Source organism: Pezoporus wallicus, unplaced genomic scaffold (assembly GCF_028554395.1).
Source record: "Pezoporus wallicus isolate ANWC-B61680 ecotype Strahan unplaced genomic scaffold, APGP_CSIRO_Pwel_v1 contig_6354, whole genome shotgun sequence".
NCBI classification, from domain to species: domain Eukaryota; kingdom Metazoa; phylum Chordata; class Aves; order Psittaciformes; family Psittacidae; genus Pezoporus; species Pezoporus wallicus.
In genome coordinates this window covers 2,417,284-2,431,874 of record NW_026638688.1, presented here as the reverse complement: position 1 = coordinate 2,431,874, position 14,591 = coordinate 2,417,284, and the positions used below count along the sequence as shown (strand labels likewise).

General features: G+C 44.8%; 1 protein-coding gene across 4 annotated transcripts in view; it reads left to right on the top strand.

Moving 5' to 3' along the window:
* The window catches only part of CYFIP2 (cytoplasmic FMR1 interacting protein 2), a 54,495-nt gene that overhangs the window by 35,593 nt on the left and 4,311 nt on the right, over positions 1 to 14,591 (top strand). For 3 of the 4 annotated variants that reach the window (XM_057411906.1, XM_057411904.1, XM_057411905.1), the window contains exons 24-30: positions 3,069 to 3,212; positions 4,767 to 4,857; positions 5,527 to 5,657; positions 8,725 to 8,797; positions 9,311 to 9,405; positions 13,353 to 13,591; positions 14,074 to 14,221. In XM_057411906.1, coding sequence (XP_057267889.1) covers positions 3,069 to 3,212; positions 4,767 to 4,857; positions 5,527 to 5,657; positions 8,725 to 8,797; positions 9,311 to 9,405; positions 13,353 to 13,591; positions 14,074 to 14,221 — 921 coding nt within the window. The remainder of the gene's footprint in view (positions 1 to 3,068; positions 3,213 to 4,766; positions 4,858 to 5,526; positions 5,658 to 8,724; positions 8,798 to 9,310; positions 9,406 to 13,352; positions 13,592 to 14,073; positions 14,222 to 14,591) is intronic. The other variant, XM_057411907.1, reaches the window with a different exon arrangement.

Genomic DNA, 14,591 nt, shown 5'->3' with positions numbered 1-14,591 from the left:
GTCCTTTTTTGTCTCTAAGTATATTCCTTTTTCATCAGCTCTTCGTTATTCCAAGGGAGTTCTGGCATAGGAAGTATTATCTGCCTGTTATCTCTCTCTCTGATGTATTTCATTGGATAAAACTCTCCCTGCCTTCCCTTAGGTGAGCTCAGACAGGTCCAGGTAATGGCTAACAACAGTCTCAAAGACATGGAAATAACAACTAGGTTTTGGTTTGCTTCATTTGCTGCTGAATCTGCTCCATAGCATCCCTGCTATAACCTCCTGAGTTCCCAAAGCAACATGGGGGCCTTCCCCATGTGCTTCCAAGTACTGATGGCTGTCCTGAGACCTGGAGTAGGACACCCAGGCTCTGTGGGACACTGGGAACTCAGCCTGCTTTTACTCCCAGACCCCAAACCTGCCCATTTGGCCCCAAACCAAAGAAAGGTTGGGCAAAGCTTCACAGTGTCTTTGACAGCTGCTGCTCCCAGGACACAAGATGGGGGCTTTGCTCTGGCTCTCTGAAGGGGTGGAAGCAGCAGCCCAGTGCGGGGGAGCGAGCTGTGCTGTGTAGCCAGCTTGTACCTTCAGCTGTTTTGTCTTAAAATACCCCCTGGTGTCATTTTTTACATCCCACAGTCTCTATCCCAAGCTGTGTATCTCACCCTTAAATGGAGCTGTATTTTTAATTGCTGGCAGAGTATTATTATTAGACTCGAGCCTGTTGCTAATGCACTGTGTAGCTCTGCAGAGAGCTCGATGAACCAACCTCATCCTGCAGACAGGGAGGGATGAATCCTGCTTGTCTGCAGCCAATGCACGTCCTAAAATGTGTGTTTTCCCAATCAGGCTTATTGTCAAGACCCTCACTTGAGGGAAAAGCCCACTTGAAAGCTGCTCTCCAGCCCCATTATCCTGCTAAGAGGTGATGTGGGTGGCAGAGCAGCAGCACCCGCTGCCTGCTACCCATACAGCGAAATGTCAGCCCCATTATGGGGGAAATCTGACCAGTTCCTCCACAGCTGGATGCCAGTGGGAGCCCATCTTGGGAGGCCATGGTGCATTTGCAGACAGAAGACCTTTCTCCTAGCCTCAGAGTACAAAAGAGGCTTCCAGAAATGAATGTGGGTTCATGAGCACGCTGAAATGGAGATACTTAATTCAAGCTGCTGGTGTGCTCACTGTGGGGGAGCAACAGGGTAAAGAAGTCTACAGGGAGGCAAGGAAGGAAGGTGTGAGAAGTCATCACCACTGCAGCACGACACTTTCTGGGGGCATCTGGGGCTGGAATGAGTCAGTACAAAAGCCACAGCAACAGAACAACATGTAGCATGGCTGGGCTGGGACCCGGGCAGGTGACTGGCTTCCCTATGGGATGATTGTGTTGGCCATTTGGAAAATGTTCCAGGCTGGGCATTACCTGGTGTTAAAATAGACACACTTTTCAAGACATAAACTATTGCTCGTTTTCTCACATAGCAGTGTGCCTATCTATTATAGTAGGCAATAAGCTACTGGACCAGAGCACTGGGGCTGTAACAAAATGAGGGACAATTAATTAATTGATTAAAGCATCTGGCCATACTATGAAAGCACAATCAGTACATCAGTCTGCTGAGATTCTGTATCTGAGAGCAAAATAAAGTGCTTTTCTGATTCTTAGCAAATGACTTCACTTTGTAACTCATTAGTAACTCAAATGAAGTGTTAAAGTAAATCTCAAGGAAGTGAGTCAGAATTGGAGCACAAGGGAAGCCTTCAGCTTCAGTATTGCAGCAGTGTTGGAGGAGAGACAACATTTTGCCCTGTTCTACTACTTCACACTTGCTCCCTTTCACCCTAAGCTCTTTAACCCATTGGTATCTCCGCTCTCTTGGCTCCATTACTGGCAGTGAAGGGAATCACATCCCTGTAGAGTGGGGTTTGCGGTATCTGCAGGGATGCAAGCTCCCTGCTGCATGAGTGTGCAGTGTGCCTTTACTGTGCGGCGCTCACACAAGAAACAGTCATGGTGCGTTTTGGATACAGTTTGATTTGTTTTCTTATCCTTGCTTAAGGAAGTTCTGGTAAGCATGAACCAAGGGTTTATCTGTGTTTTGCTGGAAGAGGCACTACAGCCAGAATCTTTTCAGGAATGGGCTTTTTTTGCTGTTTACTGGGGCTGCAGTTATAGATGTCGTGGGGGGAAACCGCAGCCCTTCTCTGCTGGGCTGAATCGTGGTGCAAACACTTCTGCTGCAGAGCCCAAGCCTAGCATGTGGTGTTTCAGTTAAATCTGATTTTTCCCTATGTTTTTTTTGCAGATCACATGAATTAATTCCCCCTACTCCTGTTTCCCTCACACTAAATGGATCCTAGAAATCTTCCACTGATAAAATGTTGCAGCAATTTCCACATTTCCAAGATTACACTGATACAGCACATTCCTGGAAACAACTTTGTTTTCTGCCACTAAAAATTTGGCAGGGGGAGAGCCCTGGGTGCTGTTCTCCCTAGACCACGGTTAGATTCTTGCCTTTTGCACAGTCCCATGGGAATGCCTGTTAAGTACAGAGACTGATACAGAGCTTTGCAGGATGCAAAAAGGATTTTTGCTGTGTCTCTTCCAACTGCCCTTAAGCTCAGATGCTGCAGTTCCTGTTGTTATTAATGAGCCTCATCTAAAGCAAATGCCCATAGGAAAAAAAAAATCTGCCTGATTACATGTATATAAAGCTTTTCATTTTAGTAGAGAAGAATTTGGTTTTGAAGAAGCAAAGGGCCAGTGACTGAAATCCTTGATTGGGAATGTATGAAAGAGTAAATTACCTTGGAATTGAAAGTGCCATTACTACACAGCAGGATAAGAAACCTTGTGACGTTGACAGTGCGCTGAGATTAGAATATATCTGACTACATAGCAAAAAAAGCAATCTCCTCTTTGCCACAAGAAGAAATGGGAATTGTTGTGGGTTTTATTATTTCTCCTTCTTTGCCTTAAAAATTAATTGAAGTGATGGAACATAACACTGTGATAAGGGAATTGCTCATGTCTGGTAAATGCTCCTGTCTAACTGTCCTGTGTCACTGTGCTTCTGATTTCTCAGCCTCTCAACATTGCCTACAGTCACATCTACAGCTCCTACCGCAACTTCGTGGGGCCACCTCATTTCAAGACAATCTGCAGGCTTCTTGGCTATCAAGGCATTGCTGTGGTCATGGAAGAGCTGTTGAAGATCGTCAAGAGCTTGGTAATTATGAATCTAACCCTGGCAATGGAGAAACCTCGATGTCTTGAGTGGCCTAGCTTAGATGGTCAGCCTGGGTTTTGGGTTCAGGGTATTTACATCTGGGCACCTTGATGTCCCTTGATTCACACTGAAACACTTGTACTGACAGCTGATTTTCACTGTTGCTGAGGAATCCCACTGATTGCTGTGGGATGATGGAGTGTTTCCACCAGTGCTGTGATCAGCCACCTACATCTGAGGGTGGTGGAGTTGGCATGCAGCTTTGCTAAAAGCCACTGGGAAGTGATCAGGTGGGACATGGTGCTCATGGTCCCTCAGCACTGCCTGTGTTGCAGTCTGGGACACCTTCAAGACCTGTGCTCATGCTCAGTGATAGCACAAGAGCACTCTATCTCACTGCCTTGTGATACCCTGGAGAGCTGCAGGAAGGCAAAGAGCAGGCAGCAAAACTGATGAAACCAACTTTCTCAGTCTTTATAGGAAATTTCCTGCTATAGACAAGTCCTTATTCAAGCCATACTGTCCATTTCTATCAGGTATTCTGAAGCCAGGCTGCCAATAGCCCAATCTGCTTTCCAGTTCTTTTCTTTTTCAGAAGGAAAATGTGATATCCAGAGGGGAATGATCCCATGTGCTCCCTAAGGGCACTAACAATACCGAGCATTAAAAAGGGAGGAGGAAGTGTGCAAAACCATAGGTTTTCATGGTATGCTTTTCAGCTACAACCCTTGCTTTACTGGAAAGACAATCTTCATTCATTATAAATATCTAAATTCTGGTTTGATGGCAATGATGACATTTTGAACTTGTCTCACAAAGCAATGTAAAACACTGAAAACCTCAAGTGCATATCCAGTCTCCCTACTGTAAAGGACCATAGTCACTGAAGATGTAACTTGTGTCGCTTAGTTGAAAATGCTGTAGCTGGTGTGCAAGATCAGACATCATTCAGCAGAAAGACAAAGATTTTATGTTTGGGTAAATAGTGTTTAGTGCATAATCCTGCATAATGTATCTCCAGGATGCAGGTGTAAAACTCCAAATGACAGCAAGCGCTTTTAACTAAGAAATATTCTTTTCTCTTTTCCGTATTAGTTCAAAACATCAGATCTTCAGAAACCTGTAAATTCTTGTTTAAATTCCAAGTATCTACTGGTCAGGTGGAAGGAGCATTTCCTGTTCTGGGGAATGACTCCTATGGCAGCTCTGGTGAAATGTTTTTTTGTGTTAGGAGCACAAGTCCAGCTGGATCTAAGACTGAGCCTTGTTTGGATTTCAGCTGCAAGCAATGCAAACACAGCAGGCTGTATTTTGAAGTCAAAAGTCCATGCAGCTGTGATTGATTATCTGGGAGGAAGCTGTAAAAGCTCTTTAATTCCATACACTCAGTCTGAATTTTATATTTGAGTGAAATCCAAAATAAGCAAGTTCTTGAACTCCAGCTGAAGTTCCATCCTGTACTGTCAGATGTGGACCCGTCCACAACCAGTCTCTTTCAAAGCTAACCCCAGGAGAAGCTATCATTCCAGCTTAACCTCCCTTTCTCTCTGACAGCTACAAGGCACCATCCTGCAGTATGTGAAGACTCTGATTGAAGTAATGCCCAAGATATGCCGCTTGCCAAGACATGAATATGGCTCTCCAGGTGGGTGCCCCAGGTAGATGCTTGAGCAAGAGCTCACCCGTGTGTTGATACAGCATTGAGTCAGGCACACACTAGTAATTAAACAGGGTTTGGCATCTGGCATGCCAGTGCAACATGCAGCCGTGCTTGCTGGGACACACTTTCAGCTGCTTTGCTATTGACACTGGAATAGGTATAGGAAATTTTTCCAGGAAATCTCCTGTTGGAAATCTCCCTTTGACCACGCAGATGGCTGATGAGGGAACGTCTGCCGATAGCTTCTGTTCTGTTTTCAGGATTTTGTAAGCTTTTCTTATTGTGGGTTCACTGATATTTTTCAAAAGCTCTACTTAGTTAACACAGATTTTTTTGCAGCCTGCCATCGAGATGGAATGGGAAACTCTGGCTGGAATACATGAGCCAGCACCAAAACATCCATTACAGTCTTGAATCTCTTTTTCCTCTGATGAGGAAATCCATGGAGTTCATATGAATTGCCCCCTATTTCCCAAGGGTTACTGAAAGCAGGATAAGACACTGCATCCTAGTTCTCCCCAGTGCCAGTCTCCATAAATAAGTTTATCAGTTACAGCTTGCAACTTGTGATTAAGGCACTGGTTGTCATTTTATCCAAGTTATCAAGGGTGATTCTGCTGCCACTGTTCTGATTGCCCTTCCTTGTCTTTTAAGGAATCCTGGAGTTTTTCCACCATCAGCTGAAGGACATCATTGAGTACGCAGAGCTGAAGACTGATGTGTTCCAGAGCCTCAGAGAAGTGGGCAATGCCATTCTCTTCTGCCTCCTTATCGAGCAGGCTCTGGTAAGGCAAAACCCCCTGCACAACAGCTCATACTTGAACTTGCCAGCTCAAGGGTATGTGTGGAAGTGGGTTTTCCAACAGAAGAGTTTGGTGAATGTTACTTCCCAGCTTCTTGTGTGCTCAGGGTCTCTCCAAGGCTGTGTTATTGGGGTCTGTGGGCATGTCCATGGATGGTGTATTGGCACTTGGTCACTGACATCTGGGACTGCTGGAGGAGAATCTGAATACTGGAAGATCTAGATTTGATTCCTGGACCCAAAGCTGCCCCTTGTTTGTCCTTCTCAGAAATAAAACCAGCTAGAGCTTATTTCTAGATTGTAAGCTCTATGTGGCAGGGATCTGTACTTTTTTACATTCATGTATGTACAGCAAGAAGTAGATTTGAGCCCTTTGCTCTTTTAGGTTGCCAGTGCAATGAAACAAACCTGATTCCAATGGTGATAGGGAATACTGCAATCCAACAGGAAAGAAATCTCAGAAGAGCTGATGATAAATTTCCTCTGACTTATCTTTACTGAAACCTTAGATGAATTGATTTGTAATTGCTCCCTATGTGTTGCTTTTTCTTGTATGGAGCAGACTGTGGCTGCATGCCACCCATCTTCTTAGCTTCTAGTTTTTCATGCAATAAATACACTTTATAATGAATCTATCTCACACTTTGGCCTAGAGCTAACTGAGGTGAGTTCCTAACACAATTTTATATTAAAAATGTATATTTGATGTCATAATGGTTTTGACAGGGGTGTTTTTTGAAGTTTTTCCAGCAATATTTCAGAAAGACTTCCCTAGCATAAGATGGGATTTCCAAGCCAACTCAGAAAGTTTTGTTCAGAGCAAAACTAGAAGGAAGTTCAAAGACTCCACGTTTCCAACCATAGAGCACAGAGAAAACTGAAAATCTCTGCATGTTCTCAAAACGGGTATTTCTGCCCTTGCCTTTGCCATTGTAACCCCAGATATAGAGACTTTTAGTTCCAGATAGGATGTATCAAACGTATTCAGTGAGCAATAGTTGTGTAAGATTAGCTAGAGAGATGTATATCACCTAGCAGCTTGGCTTTATTTTATAGAATGACCAGAGTCGGCAGCTATATCCTGGCAGTTTCTGTTCCCTTTGTGGCTTCGTCACTGCTTTCTGCTGTTCTCAATGTTGGATTTTATGCTGGATGTACTGCGTTTGCCTTTTCCCTCCCATCTTTAAATGGACACTTAAGGGACACATGGTGGATTCTGTTAGAAATCCTTCATTTCAGTGCAGAAATGTTCCTGCAGTCCCAGGAGCTGTACTTCAGCAGGGCACTGGCATTTTAGAATGGCAGAAAATAAAGAAAAGAAGATGGTGAGAATTTGGGGTCCCTTTAGGAAGGTTGCCCATCAAAGTCCACTTCTGCCCACTTTCCATGCAAGCCAAAAAGTCTCTCCCTCTCCAATCCCCTATTTTCCACACAGGAATAGACTAAGAATATAAAGCCATTTTGCACGCAGTGGGCACCGGTTCTCACTCGCTGGAAGATGTCAGATGTGTAGAGCTATCACATTAAAAGGTTTTCCCTCTAATGGAGCTCTTATGCAGCAGAAGCAGTTGCTTTTACAATGCGGTTATCTTCATAGCTGTCAGAATGATCTAAGGCTGGTGGCATTTGCTGGCAGAGACTGCTCTAGTGAAGATGTGCGGTCTGCTGCTGTCTACCCCGTTTTTACTGTTTAAATCTGAGGAATGAGGGGTTGCTTGGGACTAAATTTCTAAGCAGAATTCTAGGTAATGGGTGTTGGCAAGGAGTTGTATTTATAACATGACTAATTTTAGGATAGATACCAGGTGAATGCAGGCTGCAAATGGTGAAAATACTCTCTTTAGCAGAGAGAAACAGCAGTGAAAAAGCATTTGCCTAGGAACAAATAGTGTTTGGAAACAAAATAACCAAGGTGACAGGCACACTCTGTTAGCATTAGCATCTTTCTGCCCACAGAGGGACCCCGGTCTGCTCCTGTCCCTCCAGCACTGTGTCACAAACTGCACTCCCACAAACTTGCTCTCATTCCAGCATCCATGTGCCAGTACAGCCTCCTGCAGCTCCATGCTACACTGTCCTCTCCCTCTTGGCTGGAAGGTCGGGTATCCACCCGTGCATCTCAAACAGCCCCAGCCGAGTCATTCCATTGGGCCCCTAAATATCTTTGCTCTGCTGTCATGACCTGCTTTCAGGTGTGTCTACATCTCTACAATAAGCACAGAACTTGAAGCATGTGCTAGAACTGGACTTCTGCAGGAGCAAACTAATGCCTTGTCGTGACGCAATGCCTCTGTGTTAAACAGCTTTGGTTTCCTTGCTGCTGTTTCCCATTGCAGACTCGTATACAGTGTATTGTCGGCCATCGCTCCTCAGTCTCCACCTGCCTATTTCTAGGTTTCTCCTTCTTGTGCATCTGTGTTTGGGATTATTTTTTCTCAAGTGCATCGGCTTGCGTTCTCTTAGGTGGCATCTCATGATGTTATTCCTCTCTGGACTTCTGTATTAGCCCTGGTGACTATGCCACCGGGATTGTGGTCTGATATCCCTAGCTGAGAACATTCTATTACCAACCAAATAATTTCAGACCAACTCATTATATACCTATTTGCAATAGAGCCATGCATTGGTGTATTTTACATGTACACATCCTAAAATGACTAAGTCAAAGGGTAATTTCCATCTGGGCACTCTATGTAAAGACAAACAGCAGGAAGCTATCAGCGTAAGATGAAACCAAAACCTCCGTGTTCTTTATGCCCTCTTATTTGCAGTGTTAGTAAATGGGGCAGAAAATAAATACAGATCTCTGGCCTTGTACAGGCAGGAAGTAGCTTCTTTAACTTAAGGAAACTTCCTGGTTGAAGTTGAGAGGTATTTCTTCCAGTTTTAGTTCATTTAGGTTAAACTGTTGGAGTTACTACTGAGCTGGGTTGGATTTGAATAGGTGCTGTAGTATGAATTGTTGTGGTGTTGCCCAGGCCCCTGAGCCCTACACTCAACCCCTGTAGGTATTTTTTAACTTACTTTATCTTTCTTTCTTCCTGCCTCAGTCCCAGGAAGAAGTTTGTGATTTGCTGCATGCTGCTCCCTTCCAAAATATTTTGCCCAGGGTCTACATCAAAGGTAAGAAGCTGAGAGGGAAGCAGTGGACAGACTCAGAGGTCTCTGCCCAGAAGCTGTTTCTCTCCCTTTTCTGTTGAGGATTACTTCTGGCCCTGCTTCCCCCTCGAAAGAGATCAGTGGATACAGCTAAAAGTCAGGTGGAAACAAATGCCAAGGGTGCATTTTCCATAGACTAGTTACAGACTGAAACCTTAGTTAGTCTGGGGGTTCCCTTAAGGTTTCAAAGCCATTTCACAGCCTCTTTGAAGAATGACAGCATGAAATGTCCATCTCAACAGGAGCGATCAGTAACAGGGCTGTGCTTTTGGACATATTTGGTAAAGCTGCTGCTGAGACTGCAATCGCACATCCCTCCCTTCTCTGCATCACTGGTCCCCTCATTTGCTGTCGGTTTGGCTCACTGATCCAAAGTCTCATTGGATGGTTGCTGGGGGGCAGCTCTGAGCAAACTCGGCGGAAATTGCGGGTCTCCACTTCCTCCTCTCATTTCACTGTTTGCTGCTCGCTTGACAGAAGGAGAACGCTTGGAGGTGCGCATGAAGCGTCTCGAAGCCAAGTATGCCCCACTTCACCTGGTTCCCTTAATAGAGAGGCTGGGCACTCCGCAGGTAAGGATCTCATTGAAAGGGATGGCTGTTGAAAACTCATAGCAGTCCCCACGTGGCCTGTTTGGCCTTGGGAAAATGATCCTTTTTTTCTGTCTTTTTTTTTTTATTTTTTCTTTTTTTTCTTCCAAAAACTTCAATTGAACGACAAAATCACAATCCTTGCCCTAGCAGACACTTTGAAGGGAAATTGGTGAGCGGGTCCAGAGATGGTGTATGGCTGCCTCCAGTATGGAGGGCTGGTGGGGAGCTTAAGGCAAGCATGCTAAGAAGTCAGCTCTGAATAAGAGTAACTCTACAAATCTCTTCTTCTCCACTTTAAAAAGGTGGAGAATTGCTGGGATGGTTTGAGGGGAAACTCCACAGGGCTGTCCCTGACTTAATCCATTGCCATCACTTTTGGGGATCCCATTTTAGGGCTGCAGTGTGATCCATTTTTAAGCTCATCCCTGTCAAGGAATACATCTGAGAATGGTTTTCCTCCTAGCACATGCTTAGAGCTTCCGCACATGCTTAAAATTATGGCTCCATTTAAGCGTCTTCTTAAGGTGGGTCTCAGCTTGGAAGAGATCTCTTGAGCAGATACTGAGTACTGTTAAAAATATCTCTATAGATAGATCAATGTAGTAAGCAAAATTTAAGCTCCATGGATATCAGTAACCAAACTTCCACTGCCTACTTAGTGGGGTTGATGGAATCAAAATCATTCAAAGTATTAAATGATTCAAACACCCCTTTTCTGTAATGTACTGCCTAGGGAATAGAACAAACACTCAATTGCATGAGGTGACAGATGTATGGCAGGCAGAAAGTGGATGGTTTTTCTTGTTTTTCTGATAGATCAAGGACATTTTGAGCTTTGCTTCATTGGAAATTATATGAAACAAAGAAATTGGCTGGATAACTGAGGGCTTTGTTTTACTTAGTAGATGCTCTCTCGCTTCCCATTGACTTCCTTTTAAAGGAGACACTCGAGAAAAAGAATTCAGCTCTGTGTTTTTGTGTCTTTGTGTTGGTCTTTCTCTCTCTCCTTCTTTCCATGCAAAATCATCATTAAAATCTGCTATTAGAGTCCACTCGTTGCTTATCCCTGCCACAATTATAATGGTGATGAAAACAAAGGGATTTTATGTCCTGCTAGAAATGAATTTTTCTGTAAACTGTTCCTATATCCATCACACAGGTACAGTTGAGTACCAGGTCTTTTTTTGAGCTCAGATGTAAATTAACACAATGGTCCCTTTCTACAGATGCCTTCATAGCTTCTAAGCTTGCTCCTTATGCAGTTTTGGACATGCATTTTGGAATTGCAGTTTTGGACACAGGCCATACAGGATTTTTTCCTACAGAATTCCTAAGTGCCTTTTAGCAATTGTCCAGAATCTGAGCAGAACTTGCCTGCTAGATGCCTCTCCATAAAGGTGGCCCTATGTAACTACATGCTGTGAAGGGGCTGAGTCAGAAGCTGCTGCATTTATTTGGGGTCTGCCAGTCTTTGGGTATGATTCTTGCCAGGTAACAAGCTGTAAATGAGGTGTTGCACAGCTGGATTTGTGCAATGGCAGGAAAACTGTCAGTGTTTCTTGTAAATAATTATTTTCCATTGGGATTCCAGAAGCAGCTGTTTGGTAGGTGATTAATAAAGAACCAGGGGGGTGAAAGTGGTTCCTTAAAGGAATCCTTTCCTTTTTAATGCTGGTCATAGGGTTATTTAGTAAAGAGTTTTCTGAAGTGCTTGATCAGTCTGATTTTTTACTGGAAGTAAATGGGAGCCTTTCCTTTTGAAGACAGAGGGAATAATTGAGCCAGCACAGCGGCAGCCTTTGACAATTTATCCTGAGGGCATCCTTCCTCTCCTGATCAGAGGAATCAGTGGGACCCCAGACTGTAAGGCAGATCTGGCCACAAGACTAATAGCTCTCCAGCTGCCTTCACCGAGTTAGATATAAGTAGTATAGTTCTGTATCAAAGACTGGTCCTATGGTGATGAATTTTAGAACCAAATTATGTCTGTGAATATGCATAACTGAGGGTCGTTAAATCCTTTGGAAGCCAAATACATCCCTTTCTAGATCATGATTTCTTAAGAAACAGTATGCTGAGATCACTGGACTAGTTTGTTGCCAAAAGTATCTGTTCTATCACTATATCTTAGCAAACAGTAATGCTAACACCTAATTTATATTTGAAATAGCTTTACTTCTACTGTGTCTCCATTTTGCTATCATAGACTAGTGTGTGCAGGTACTAATCTGTACCTGTAAGAGCTTGGAGCAGGTGAGGGGAGAGAAAATGTACAGCCTTTAGCTATAAAAACAAGCTGGATAAAATCTTTATTTGCCAAGCAAACACGTGCAAGTGTGTGCCATGAAACTGGTGATACCATTCCTCTGTTTCAGACCTGGGGATCCCAGGCCCAGCCTGGCCTCTACACAGCAATACAGCTTTCCCTTGATATTTGCTATTAGTTGAACATTAATTGATCAGAGGTTCCCAGAATGTCCTTGTAATGGACAAGCAGGAATGGTAATGCTCCTAATTTCAATAGCCACCAAACTAAGAATGCTTCAGGTTACTGCCAGCATAAACTAATAGTCAGGAAAGGGGATGTGCAGGATGTTCCTGTCTCTTTAGCATAGAATAGAGACGACCCAAGTAAACCCAGCATAATTCATGTTCCTAATGTCTGGCCAGGACACGTGCCTGCCCGTTGCACCAGACGCTCTGAGCCCCCATGCTGATTCTGATCTGGGTGATGTTTTTATAAGCATTACAGGGACAGCTGGAAATGGAGCAAATGCTTAAAAACCACTTAAAGCTCCAGGAAGTCCTCTGGGACAGGCAGGGGGTTGGTAAATGTCACGCTTGCTCTGCATGCCTCTCAGAGTGGTGAGAGGGGTAGAAGGCTCTGATGGTGGGGCCAGGGCTCCATGGCAGCCGCTCATCTGCTGGGGTGAGCATGGCAGAGCCAGAGCCTCCCACAGCCACGGGCATGACTCTTAAGAGCACTCAGCTCCCATTTCCCATGGCATTTTTGGCAGTGCTGGCCAGAGGAGTCAGTAATGCTGCTGGAAATGGCAAGAAATGGGCAGCTAAGAGGAGCAACCTCTTAGCTTGCACTCCAGCCCCACTCAGGGGGCTCAGTGGGCTTGGTATTCCCATGCTGGGGGGAGGCCCAGCTTCCTTACTGACAGTCCCCCTTTTGTTTTTCCCTCTGGGGGAGCAATGGGGCTGAAGTCAATCCTCTTTTAATTCTCCTCTAGTGTAAAAGCCAAATTAATTCCATCCAATTGAGCCATTCTACATTTGTACATGTAAATCTGAGGGGGGATGGCAGAGAAATTCTCCACATGTGTAAAGCTTTCACATGTGGAAAAGAGTATTTGACTTTATTATAAACCACAGGTTTTCCAGTATTAAGGTTCTGGTGGCTTCTCATCTTCCTTGGAGCTATTTAACCCTAACTACAAAGGAAATGAAGAAAGCCATAGGCTATCTGCATGTTAAAGAGATGATGGCAATGTCCTGGGAAGCAAAATGTCCCTGCTCTCTCCTGTTTTATTTTCATAATCTGCAGAAATCATGAAATTAAACCCAGCATCCCTAAGTAGCACTGATAGAACAGCGTGCTAGCAGAATTAAGGATCAGTATTTCTGGTCAGAGCTCTGCCTTCAACTCCTGTTTTCTGATGTACAGAGTTATTTCAAAAGATACTGAGGTTGGTGAAATATAACTGAGCACAATATTAAGTCTTCTTCCATTTGAGGGATGAGTATTCTCTGGTAGGAAGTGCCGTGGCAGCAGCCATCAGAGGTAAGGTTGGACCTTGCATGGGATGTGTGTTAACGTTGAAAGAGTCAGAGAGACTGGGAAGTGTTAAATCCAGCGAGAGGGTCTGTCTGTATTGCGTCTTCACTTCTGTTTCTTTGGTTCTCCTCCTCCTCCTCAGCAAATAGCCATTGCCCGGGAGGGTGACCTGCTGACCAAGGAGCGGTTATGCTGTGGGCTCTCCATGTTCGAGGTGATCCTCACACGAATTAGGAGCTACCTGCAGGACCCCATCTGGCGCGGGCCACCCCCGACGAACGGGGTCATGCACGTGGATGAGTGCGTGGAGTTTCACCGGCTCTGGAGCGCCATGCAGTTTGTGTACTGCATCCCCGTGGGCACCAACGAGTTCACTGCAGAGTGAGTGTCGAGCAAGTGTCAGCAGGTCCCCTGGATGCCCTCAGCTGCAGCGAAAGCTTCAGCCAGTGTAGAGGTAGAGGGGGGAATGCGGGTCCTTGATGAAAGGACTTTGTTGTGCATGGACATAAAGAGATGCCCAGAGAGGTTTCTGTCTGAACAGCTGGTGAAAAGAGGAAAGCAAAGGGACATGCCCAAGGGAACATGGAGAAGGAGGAGGGTTGATGGGCCAGCAACCCAAGCCAGAGGTTAGGACTTCATCTATCTTGTCCTGTGATGCACCCTGCACAGCCTGGCCCTGGTGTAATTCTGCTTATCTCCTGAGTTAATTTTCTCTAGCTGTATTTATACTTGTTAGGAGTAGGACTGAATCTGATTTCCCTAGGAATTCACCAAGGGAAGTTCCTGGTGCTGTGGTAGGAATTCTGTCACCTGATTCTATCCTGTCATCTCTCCTCACCCAATCAACCCTGTCCTCCTTCCAGGCAGTGCTTTGGAGATGGTCTGAACTGGGCAGGTTGCTCTATCATTGTTCTCCTTGGACAGCAACGGCGCTTTGACCTCTTTGACTTCTGCTACCACCTGCTGAAGGTGCAGAGGCAGGACGGGAAGGATGAAATCATAAAAAACGTGGTAAGTTGAAGGGTGAGGTCCCAAAGGACCTGAACCCCCACACTTCTCTATCTTGCTTTCTCCAGACTCACGAATTGCAACCATGGCCGGTGTTAACCTTATTCATACTGGACATACTCACTGTGAGATTTCCATCTGCAGTCTCAGCAGAGAGGCCAAGGTTTTAATTGCCTTGACAATCAAATCTTTTTTCTCCCAGAGCTTTTCCCTTCTTCCTGGGGTTAGGAAGCTGGAGCTGAGAAGCTGGCATTTCCAGGAACCATCCTGTGATCTCAGTGGCTCTATCAATACGCAGCTGGGAGTCTAGACGTTAGAACAGTTAACTTAAGGACCACTCACTGACCTTGTTAATGCTCTGCCTTGCATCATG